General features: G+C 43.3%; 1 protein-coding gene across 2 annotated transcripts; it reads right to left on the reverse strand.

Annotated features, from left to right (window-relative positions):
• Positions 1 to 371: 371 nt before the first annotated feature.
• On the reverse strand, positions 372 to 11,462 carry prdm1b (PR domain containing 1b, with ZNF domain). Of its 2 annotated transcripts, XM_054605467.1 has the most exons (6): positions 11,292 to 11,462; positions 7,574 to 7,693; positions 5,951 to 6,191; positions 3,111 to 4,030; positions 2,866 to 2,994; positions 372 to 2,409 (listed from the first exon to the last, which is right to left on the reverse strand). In XM_054605467.1, exons 1-6 carry the CDS (start codon positions 11,460 to 11,462, stop codon positions 1,834 to 1,836), a joined length of 2,157 nt encoding a protein of 718 aa, XP_054461442.1. In that variant the 3' UTR covers positions 372 to 1,833. The 2 variants fall into 2 exon arrangements, with proteins under 2 accessions (XP_054461442.1, XP_054461443.1); XM_054605468.1 differs by lacking the exons at positions 7,574 to 7,693; positions 11,292 to 11,462 and adding an exon at positions 6,512 to 6,601.
• Positions 11,463 to 11,959: the final 497 nt, after the last annotated feature.

Below are 11,959 nucleotides of genomic sequence, written 5' to 3' on the forward strand. Positions count from 1 at the left end.
TGTATTGACCTAGTATTTCTTTGGAAAATGTGACCAGACATTACACATTGCCCCATTAACAATGTATTTGATTTTAACCATAATTTCCCCTTTAACCTTATCGAATCGTTTCTGTGCCTCAACCTTACCAAGCCTTAACCATTGCTTTGTCACATCATAAAATATTTTTTATCAAAAGTGATTTGTAACAGTTCTTGCATGATGCTGATGGGGGCAGCAGATCAGAAAACACTTTTGTGTGTCGTTGGTGAGGTCCTGGACAAACAATGTATTTTGTGACTTGTTGTGTTGCGGAGGGTTAATGATTTATTTTCTGCCATCCCAGTTGCTGCATTGTTCCCCTAATCAAATCTTAAACCGGTATGAAAACACACGTAAAATACAGGATGTATAGAAACAATATCTTTAATATGCTACATCATGTAAATATAAAAGTATCATCAAAATAGTCTCTCACATATAAATTCTCATAACCTGTTTCCAAAAATAAACTACGTAGACAAACATATTGTACAAAGTAAAAAAACAAATACTACAAAAATCAAAAAAGAAGTACATCACTGACTCAGTAGTACACATTTCAAGAACAGGACCTGCCTACTGGTTTTGGGGAACAACAAAAAGCACACAGATCTAGTTGCATTTTTTCCAGTGCCAAGTCAGAAAATTATTAACAGTGTTAGAATAATGTGCCACTGTGCTTGCTGTTTTCGTCGTCCAAAACATTCACGGTAAAGCTTTGTACGTAAGAAATATCTGAAACATTTCAATCCAGTAAAAAGCTACACAGCAATCTACTTAGTTTCTCAGTTTTGACATAAAAACGTTGCAATAAGAAAGACTAAAAAGCCATTTCCAGAGTATTTTGTGTACATATTACATTGTTATTCTGTGATCACATTGAATCTGTAGTTTAGTTTCTTTGGGTGGTATTTGGTTTTTTGTTTAGCACAATGTGTCTGTGATACTTTGATATCTAAATTACCTGCAAAAAGTTGCTGAATAATCAAGAAAAACGTTGGTTATGCTATTTTCTTAACCTCTTTCCTCACTTTTTGAGGTAAGGTGAGTTGAATAATGATCAAAAAAATATTGCTACACATTCATGTTCTTTGATTGTAATTTTGGCAATTGCTTATTAATACACAGTTTCAAGAGACCTCATTTTTCCCTTTATTAAATCATGAATAAATAAAATAGCTCAGTAAAGAGCAGTGATGTGGTTTGTGCCAGCATCACTGTGCCCTGTCGTTCGTATAAACTTCCACTCATTGTACACATGCACCCAGAAGCTCAAACACGCTGTCAAACAAATCAAAACACTGCACAATATAACAAGTGAAGACTCATTCACAGGTTTGTGCCACATCATTGTTCCTGAGTCCATTTGTGGTTTTCCTAAGAGATCAAATCTCTGGAAGTATCAACACACAGAAAATGCTAAAAGAAAAAAACAAACTATGAAACAACTAAATAAATAAAGATGACTCAAATTTCAAGAAAGTAATAAGTTAAAGCACAAAAAAAAAGCAAACAATTCTCTACCTGAGTGAAAAGAGTTTTAAATACTTCACAGCTTAACAACATCCTCCTCCATTTTCATTTTTTTTTAACTGAGTTTTGGGAGGATATACAATCACTGAATACCCTCGCCCAGTCTTTGGAATGCTCTTCTTTTGGTGCTGCGCTCATTGGATTATAAAAGTTTCCCTTTAATGCCCTTCATGGACTATTTAGGGAGTTTTATTTGGCGAAAGATCTGTTTTCTTGGTTGCTGGTATGCTGTATGTCCTTTTTATATTTTTTGTTTTATTTGTATCTCTCGATTCCTTCTCACTGTCCTTCTGTCTTCACTGTTGGTCGCTGGTGGAGGTGAACAACGCTGGCCCTCTCCTGATAGGCCAGTGGAGGGCTGTGGTGTGATGCAGGTATCGCTGATTGGGCCATGGGCGTTGCTGGTGAGTTAATAGCCGCTGTCAGAGCTTTCAGCAGTAGGGTCGCCGCCGTCTGGTCCTCCTTCCCCTCGCCCTCCAAGGTGCGAGCCAACCAGTGCTCCACCGCCTCCTCCACCTGCAGTGCCGACGCCGCCTCTGTGAGCATGTCAGCCTCTTGGCTGGCGTCGAACCGCTCCACCATCTGTTTCATGTGGACGTTGATGGGTATGTTGGAGTTGGCCAGGCAGCAGCTGCACTGGTGGATGCGGAGGGAGAAGTGGTGGAAGAAGGCCTGGGCGCAGAGCTGGCAGCGGTAGGGGCGGTCGCGGCTGCTGTGGAGGCGACGGTGCAGTTTGAGGTGGATGTACTGGGTGAACTTGGTGTTGCACAGCTTGCACTGGTAAGGTTTCTCCCCAGAGTGGAGGCGGAGGTGTGTTTTCAAGTTGCTGGTGCTGCTGAAGCGTTTGTGACACACCTGAAAAGCAGGAAATGAAAGGTTAAGGCTTCAGTGAGCAACATTCACTTGGCTGATTATTAACCCGTTTGGATTGTGTTTGGGATTATTCTGGAAAAACTGAACAACACAGTATGATGTCATGTACAGTACAGTATTAGGGTTGATCATGTTATTCCAGTTCTGTGGAGTACCTCCATAAAACAACATATCTTTCTTTGTTCTAGCCAACCTGTCAACACTCACACCCACAGAGTCACACAAGTCAACAATTGCAAGACAAAGTCAGAAATGGCTCATTAAAAATTAAACATACACAGCCTTACCAGGAAGATATGTGAGTCAGAGAGCATTTGGGTGTGTTTACAGTCTGTTTCTATTTGTGGCTTTCCACTCTCGATTTGACATTGGCATCATGTTCAGATCAGCTCGTAAGAAGCGTGTAGTGCGAGAATAGGACAGTGATTTTCAACATACCTGACATTCATGTGGCTTCTCCCCCGTGTGGACCAGGTGATGTTTCTGGAGGTGTGCCAGCTGAGTGAAGCTCTTTTTACATAGGTTACACTGGAACGGTCTTTCGCCACTGTGCACTCGAAGATGGACCTACAATTACACAGATCACAAAAAAAAGTCTTGAGCACCGGTGTCACCTGTTGTGGAAAAATTGGAATACATTTAAATAAATTGCGAGCGCAAGAGAGAGGATTTAAAGCTGTTACCTTGAGGTTCGACAGCTGTCCAAAGGTCTTTGAGCAGATATTACATTCATACTTGATCTTCCCGTTCTGCTTCTGCAGTGGGTAGGGCAGCGATTTGTGGCCGGGGCCGTTGCGTGTTGCTGTTTTGCTTTTGATTGCAGCCAGGCTTAGATTCATGGCTTCCTCGAAACCAGAGGGAGACTGCTCGGTAGATTGATGCTGACTGTCGGGCTTGGGGAGAGGGGAGAGCTCTGGGGTGGCTGGGGCGCCTCGTGGTGGCGACACGTTCGCTTTGAGTTCTTTCAGACCTCCCTGTGAAGACGGAGGGTAGGGGAGGGACACTGGCAGCAGATTAGGCGGGCCAATGGGTGGATACGGGAGCCCATCTGTGCCTAGGTAGCTGCTGTATCGGAAGGGTCCTCTTGAAGGCAGCATCCCAGGGAAAGGAGGGGAGTACGATGGGAGGAGGAGGCGAGGATAGTGCGGGCCGTAGGGAGGAAGGAGCTGGTAATTGGGCTGGAGGGGTCTGGATTGGGGGTAAATGGGGTATGATGTAACCCCTTCCCTGTAGAGGCCGTGGAGGTGAAGAGGGAGATTTCGGTGCTGGGATGGGTATGCAGAATGGGGATCCGGTAAGTACGGATGATTTAAGCCCAGGCTAGGCTCTCTGTGTTCGGGCTCAGGGGAAGGAATGATCCCCCGGTCTTCTGGATCTCTGTCGCGCTCCTCCTTCTCAACCTTTTTGCTGAAGTCCATGATCTGGTCGTCGGGCGTGTCAGGCGGTGTGTCTCTTTCCAACATCTCCACGTCGATCTTCTCCTCTCCATCTTCATCCCTCTCTTCTTTCACCTCCTCCATTGTTCTGTCTGTAAGCCATGTCTGCTGAGGTAGGTGCTGTTTGGCGTATTCGGGCTCTTGGTCTTCGTCTGAACTCATGTATTCTGTAAATAAATGAAATTAAAATTGAGTATAACAGCATCAAACAGGGGGAAAAGCTATTTATAATATCTGGGTCAAGTCAGTTCAAGTAAAGTGCCTCGCACACTCAGACACCCATCCACCCACAGAAGGCACTCCCTCTTATGGTAAATGATAGTAGTTTCAGTGTGACTTGACTTATGAAATCATAAGGTATAGGTTTCAGTTTGTCAATCGCAGTAGTGTTTTTGATGTGGGAGAATAAGTTAAGTGGTGAAGCGTGTGGGAGTCCATGTGTCATGTCTCAGTAGTACGGCAAGATTCTGAGTTTCATTTGCGAAACCATTTCTAGGTATGGCTGTCTTACTCGCCACAAGATAATGTGAAACAGCTCTTCCTTTTTTCCTTCTCTTTTTGAGAAGAGAATTTGTCACCATTACGGTATGTCGACTGCTTTTTCACGTCATGTTATTGTACCGTGTTCATTACGTAAAAATGCATACAGGCTCATTTAAAAGGCTGTGCCAGTGTTTTTTATGGTTTAGCTCATCTACTTCAATTGATTTGTATTTTAAAGCTACAATTGGTAACTTTAAATAAAAATAACTTTTGTCATATTTGCTCAAACTGTCACTTTATCCTGACAGAAATACATCAGACAGATAATCTGAACAAGTTCCTCTGCTTCCTTATAGTGCTCTTACTGGCATTTGCAAGATTCAACAACTAACTAATGACCAGCGTCACAAGCAGTGATTGACAGTTGCAAATGCCATTAGGGGCACTTAAGGAGGCAGAGGAACCTGAATGTTTTACAGAGATTATCTGTCTCATGTACCACTGTCAGGATACAGTGACGGTTAGAGCAAATATGAGCAAAAGTTATTTTAATTTAAGTTACCAAATTAGCTTAAAATCACCATTCAATCACCAAATCACACGATGCATCATTACATTTCTACCTGCAATTTGAAATGCAGCCGCTGGTTTTCTTTAACCTTTAGCTGAATATTCTAATTAACTTGCTGAGACTCGAGCTGTGCACGTTATTTTTATGTTTCTTTATGTTACGTCACAGATTCACAATAATTCATTTGAAAGCCCAAACTGATTTGGAATGTCCTCTGGCTTTGTGAGTTCTAGCACTGCCGCCCGAAGCTTCAACAACCGGTAACACGGTTGCCAGACTAGACTGCAGAAAATAAAACCCCGGGAGGCAAACAAAGAGAATACCTGAACTTGAAAGGAACCTGAAAGCTTTTGAGATAAGTTGATAAAAACCACGTAATGATACCGCTTAAGCATTAGTCACCAAGATGAATGGCAACCCATCTGGTGTATCCAGTTACTATGAGTCATTGGACTTTGTGGCAACAGAAAATCATACAGGATGATGACCGGACGTTCTACCAATGGCTTCAAACATATGACTCACAAAGGTACCATGACCAGGCATTATTCCTTTTGGATTTCTCCACCCTCCTTAAAATCCTACGTTATCACCACATCTTCTGAGATTTTTTTGTACTACGTGTGCGTGTGTGCGTTGCCCATGATCATGCATAGATATTTGTTTCTTTACGGTAAGCCAGACAGAGGGGAAAAAAGCATCAAACCATCTATCTCTACTGTTGGTTAAAGATAAAATCAGGTCTTATTTACAGGAAGTCTTTATTCATCTTGAAGACGTATACATTTGCTCATAGTAGATCTCATCTCCTGACACAGACTTTGTGCTATGTGTTTAGTCACGGCCACAGATGTAAATCTGTCACTTTGTCAGATCTAGTGTGTGTCATTGTGCTGCCTCACCTCAAAACTCTTTAACTCATTCTCACTAAATCATTCCTTCCTCTGCCTCAAGATATTTGTTAAATCTTGCCAGAGGAAAATCCCACAACATCCTGATACAAAACTAGCAAAGCCTCTCCTCCTGCACTCACTTTGTTTGTTGTCGACTTGCTGGCCACAGAGCCTCTGGGCAAACTCCTGGCTGTACCACACCAGCAGCTCCTGATTGGGCTCCACCGGTCGGATGGTGTAGAAGTAGATATCCCGGCCGTTCTGGCACGCTACCAGGTTCTGTTCGGCCATAGAGCGGGCCGGGTTGACGTAACGCATCCAGTTGCTCCTGTGGACGTCATTGCCATCAATGAAGTTTTGGAGCTGCCCACTGCTGTAAATCTGGAGGAGAAGAAGATGGGATTAAAACATGTACACATTTGAACCAACTGATTTGTGCGTAACATAATGAGTATTGTATATTAAATGGTTTGAAATTTAATAAAGTAACTAGTTCCATTATTTATATTGCTTGACCATCTGTTCACATGGCAGCAGCAACACCCACCATTAACTAAACAAAGCAGCATGTGATGCTCGAATTCTTTAAATTTGACAAATCCTGTTTAAAATCCGCATTAAATCATCATAAAAATAAAAGAAATCTACAGAAAACTATTTCAAAAATCAAGATGATGAAGAAAAACAGTCGGAATGATTACCTCTGCCATGTACAATTAAATATCCTTCAGCTGTCAGTCACAGTATATTGTTGCTCCTTTGGCCTGCTGCACCTAACAGCTCTGCTCTCTGTGCCCTGAGTGTGTGTTTGTGTCACTGCGCACTGTATTAGTAGTAGGCGGTGAGGTATGGAGGCGTGGTCGGCCACTCACCGCAGTGGCTGCCTCTCTCATTTCCCCTCTTCCCTCCTTTCCTTTCTCACAAATATACCATGATTGTTCCTGTGTAGTAATTTAGTAGAATACATGCTAGTGGTACACTAAACTATGATCACATTTTTCAGGTGAAAAAAAAAAGAAAAGTTTCATTGCTTGTGAAAACAAACGATGTAATTGCTGGCTGCTTGCCAGCACCTGTCTGTCAGGTCGCTGGCATGCCTTCAGCAGCACGTCCTCCCCCGTGCTTTCACCTGTATCACGAGGTCGAAACATAATCACTCCCAGAGAACGTCACACTTTCACTATTGCACCGCTGCAACACTCCTTGCACAGGTTTACAGGAAATGGAGCCGGAAGGAAAATACGTAGGATGGCAGCAAAAACTCCTTATGGGAATTGACTCAGCAGAATAGAAAAATTCCTAAGTGTCATAAGCTGTGTCTGGGGGGGGGGACGACGACAAGGATAGTCTTAATGTGTGTGCGTGTATGGTGAAAATAGTCCCTTCCTTTGTGTATGTGACGGTAAGACTTTGATGACTGTGTGAGAGTGAACCCATTGTTACGTGCTAGTGACATTAACTTCCTCTAAAAAGTTTGACCAAAACCACTGTACGGCAGTGGAGTGTGTGTGAAAGCATTTTTTTCCCTTTTTTTTTTTATTGACGTATGGAGCTCAATGTGAAACTTCTAAGCGACGGACGTCTCTTCTTTTTTTCTTTTTTGTCATGAATAACAGAGGAAGAAGAAAACATGTCCCCAGTTGCTTCTCAACTGATTCCAGGGACATTTTCTTGTTGTGTGACAGTACTGATGCATAAATGTGATTATGCATAGAGTCAGTGTATAAATTGTATATCTACATGTGTGTATGCGTTTCCCTTACCCGCCAGAAGTATTTCCTGTTGGCCTGTTTGGGAACGTTGTCTTTGGTGTAGATGACTCCTTGCAGAGGGCCAAAGCGAGTCCCCTGAGGAATGTACTCTTTGCTGAACACGCCCGTCACCTGGAACAAGAACGAAATACATTATTAGATTTATCCATTTTCCATCTTTCACCTCTTATGAGAAATATTACCCATAAACACCTAGCTTATAGAAAACAGAAGTCAAAAGAGAACTCAAAAGTTGATATTTCCTTAAATCTTTACATTGAGCATACTGCAATATTTGTGTTCATCCATTATTTATGTTGAGAAGGTCGTTGGCCTGAGTTGCAAATGTGGTGGCTTTGTCATGTTGACCGAGACAGCTCCCCGGCCAGGTTAAAACCCACAAGGTGAGACACTTTCGACACTAACTAGTTAATCGAATGAAGAAAATTACACTTTCACTGACCTACTCCACTGATCTCTGACCCGCTGTCGTCATAAACTCCAGAGAGAGAAAGCAGTGTCACCTGTTGTTTGTCCTGTGAACCTCGTGAATGCTGAGCTCTCATTCGTGAGGTGTTTTAGCGGTCATAGAGGACAATACTAGACTTTTGATTCTAAAACCAAAAGGAGGAAAGCATACAAAGCAATTTAAAAAAGATAATAGTGATTCTGCTTGTTCTATAGACGGGTTGCATTGAATTTGTAAAAGGCCTGATTATAAAATGTGAATGACGAGTCACACCTTTGTCTATAGTAAGATACCCTGGAATAGGTGTATCTAAGCGTGCCCAAACAAAGTCTTGGAAAATGGACATGTGCGTGGAATCATTTAAATTTCTTCCCATGAGCAAGTCAATTATTTTATGATAGGACATAAACCTGTCCTGTTCTGATTTGTGTGGACCGTGTGCTGGAAAACTGAGTAACCTTAAGCGTGGACCAACAGGATATGTCAGTGTCCCTTTTGTTGTGCAAAACAGCTTCATGATTAACACTTTCATAGAAAGTGCACAAGCTTGGGGTCAACCCCTCTCAAAACGAACCCAAACACACACAAGCCATCGGGCAGCAGCATCTGTGGTGTACGCACAGTCTCTGTGTCTTGAGGAGCTTTGTGTTCAATTCTGAAATAACCAAACCCCCCCCCCCCATTCATAAATAAACACACACTCGTCTCTTCCTTCCATTGAGGCATTGTAATTCAAACTGAACCTCAGAAGGATTTTCATGGCGTCCTGTATAAAGGTCAAACCGGCAAAGCAAGCAAAAATGACTAACACCTGAACACCTTGTGATTGTTTATCAAACTACAAGGGAAGACGTTGGCTTTTGCAATTGATGAAAAAAGCAGTTCATTAGAAGAATAACAGGTCACTGAGGGCAGCGTGTGTGCTTGTGCGTGTGCGTGTGCGTGTGCGTGTGTGTGTGTGTGTGTGTGTGGGGGTGTGTGGAACGGCCATGGAGGCGAGTGAGGTGATTCCTGGATGTGATGAACCAGTGTGACAGGGACATTGTACTTTGCTGGCGTTGCGTGACTAACGAGCGGCTGTGGCCGCCGCCGCTGCCTAACCGCTCAGCTCGGACCAGGTTGGGAAGACGGCAGAGGGAGGGAGGTTTCGGGGTGGGGGGAGGGAAAGGGGTTTGGGAAGAACGGAAGAAAGGAGGATGAGCGTTCTTTAATGGGCCCACGCTATCACACTTCTGAACGCCCTCCTTTCCTCCTGCCTTCCCCCAATCCCTTGTCTTTTTCTTAACCCCCTCTGGAAATAGCTTGTACGCCTGCCAGGTTGATGCCCGGGCGGACGCACGAGCTGCCTGGCCGGCTGCCTGTCCCCAACGAAAGTTAATCATCTGGTTTTAACCTAAATCCCCCCCTCCTCCAAACACACCACCCTCCTCTCCCTAGCTCACACCCCCGAATCCGTCCCCTGCGCTGTCCTCTCTCCCAGCTCACTGGCTAACAACCCCATCTGCCACGTGCCCCCTCTACCCTTCTTTGAATTTCCTGGCACGCTTCGGGATAAAAAAAAATTTTGGGAGGAAAAGGAGGTTTAGAAAAAGTGTGGAGAATTTTGGAGTTGCGGAATAGGAGGATGAATGATATCCCTCCTGGTCGCCAAACTGATGCTGAAAAAGTATTGCAAGTGTGTGGAAGTGCATGATGACATGAGTTGACAACAAGTTTCTCATCCAGACTCTTTTGATTTGACTTATCTGCCAAACTGAAACAAGTGTATCAGACCTGTGTTAAAAATCCCTTTTTTAACCTTCCTGATAACTGTGTGAACTGTGCCTTACATTTAAAGTGAAACATGTACGTGCGGCCGCCCCACAAACCCACACAAAGAAGCGTCTGTGTTTCATGATCACAGCAGGAAACGAATTTCCCAACTTAAGCTTTAGAGAGACAAGGAGAAGGATTCACACGAAACTATCTTCAGTGCGGGAAACCACTTAATGGACAAGGGCCAGGTTCAGCAAAAGCAGATTACCGGCAAGCATGTGAGTCTGTGCTTGTGCTTGTTTGCATGTCACCAATCACATTATGCACACGTACATCTAATTGTACATGTGAAACCAAATGGCAAAAATCAAGTTTGGATGCATCGGGTGTGAGTTTTGTGAAGTGTTTGTAAGATAAGTTTGCCTGTAAAACAAGGGCTGGGGGTGATTATTATCACCTTAGTTTGCATGCTTTTCTCTTCCCACAGCAGTAAGTGCTGCATAGAGAGGAGGCAGAGAGAACTATGAGAACTAGAGAAGGGGAACGACAGCAGAAAGTGTTGCTTTGGACAGGACAGAAAGAGGAAGGCGACAGTGAAGAGCAACCGCAAGCATCAGAGTGTTAACTCCAAAACAAGTGAGTGTGACATCTCTCTCTTCCTTTTTAAAAGAAGAGCATTCTCTCTTCAGTTACAGTACAAATTGCCTTGTAAAACCTTGCTTGGAGACATGATCGCGGTGCGTCACAGAGACATGTCCAGGCAGATGCCGGATCCTGCTGCACTGCAAGCCAAATGGTCAGCTGATGAAAATAGCTCAGAGGTAATGTGTTTGCTCCTCCTGACTCACCTGAGTGGGAGAGGGTGACTTCGGAGGTAAATGGGACAGGATTAACTGGTGGAAGCCAAGCTGATCACTGGCATCTTACTCTGTGTGTACATGTGTATGTCCTGAGTAAGAGAGTGCCTGCATGCATTATTATATGCGGAGAGACAGAAGTGCAAAGAAGTTGCACAAAGGCAACAAGGGTGACATAATGAAAGTTAAAGTGACCAGGAGACATAAAAAGGCCCCTGACCTCAAGCTGCCAGCGGCCTCATGTCCACAGCCCCACATGAACATTTACGCCGTGCACTCTGCTGTATGTGCGAAGAGCTCATTAGTCAGCAGATCTTTTGTTCCAAGGAGCCCAATGCAGATGGCCCAACAGAATGTTATGCAACAAAGAATTCACATTATGAATTGTAAACACAAAAACTTTAAACCGACAAAACTGACCATTCAAGAACGGGATCTGGGAAACAGGTTAACTCAAAGGAGGGTTAAAATTTTAGGGGTTTGCCAGATGAGAATACGAGCTTTTTCTTTACTCTATAGCCTCATTGGGCTGCTTGGGTGCAAGCAAATGATCTATAATGATTTTATACATTTTTCGGTTTGTATTTTGATTAAATTTAGGAGTAGGCAATTCCGTATCTGGAATCTGAAGGAGTTGAGTTGCTCTTACCTCATTGTCTGTGCTGTATTCGAAGGTGAGGTTGCGTGGGATGGATGTCATGGCTTTGGGCAGGCTGAAACTTGGGTCCGACACCTGGTCAGGCACAATGTAGGTGCAGTTGAGGACAAAGTCCACCTCCCTCCACCCGCTCATGTCTCCTGGTGTGCTTTCCAGCTTCATCTTGACAATATAGAATATACAGTAGCTGATGGACTCAGGCTTTACAAAGCTTTAATTTGGTTTGGCTCTGTTTGGTCTTGGTTGCTTTGGTATAGAAGTACTTTGGTTTGGTCGGGTAGATCCCTCGTCTTAGGTACGCTGGTTAAAGCTCAAAATCTTGAAAAGGAAGAGAGAGAAAGAGATTTTAGTACCACATAAATCAACTGTTATCAAATTGAGTTTAAGGCAAAGTACATGTTTGGATAAAAAGAAAATATGCAGTGCAAAAATCTTCTTGTAAAGCCTGTTTTGTGACTTATTTATATAAGTCAAACACAACTAGAGTAGGCTGACATGAAGTTGAATACAAGTAATCTCAGTATCCAAAGTCAATTATAACTGTTTGAAATACATGTAAAAGACTCAATATGTTCTATTAAATAAAATGCCTCCTGGCAGCCATTCATTATTCAGGCAGCCAGTTCCATTCATAAAGAGCCAAAGTTCATTGACACTTG

This window comes from Anoplopoma fimbria, chromosome 10 (assembly GCF_027596085.1).
Source record: "Anoplopoma fimbria isolate UVic2021 breed Golden Eagle Sablefish chromosome 10, Afim_UVic_2022, whole genome shotgun sequence".
Classification (NCBI taxonomy): Eukaryota; Metazoa; Chordata; class Actinopteri; order Perciformes; family Anoplopomatidae; genus Anoplopoma; species Anoplopoma fimbria.

Coding starts and splice junctions, on each gene's coding strand:
- prdm1b (XM_054605467.1), bottom strand. CDS start 11,462: ATGAAGCTGGAAAGCACACCAGGAGACATGAGCGGGTGGAGGGAGGTG. Junction 6,192..7,573: donor ACAGGAAATACTTCTGGCGG/GTAAGGGAAACG, acceptor CTTCTCCTCCAG/ATTTACAGCAGTGGGCAGCT. Junction 2,410..2,865: donor AGAAGCCACATGAATGTCAG/GTATGTTGAAAA, acceptor CCTGCTTTTCAG/GTGTGTCACAAACGCTTCAG.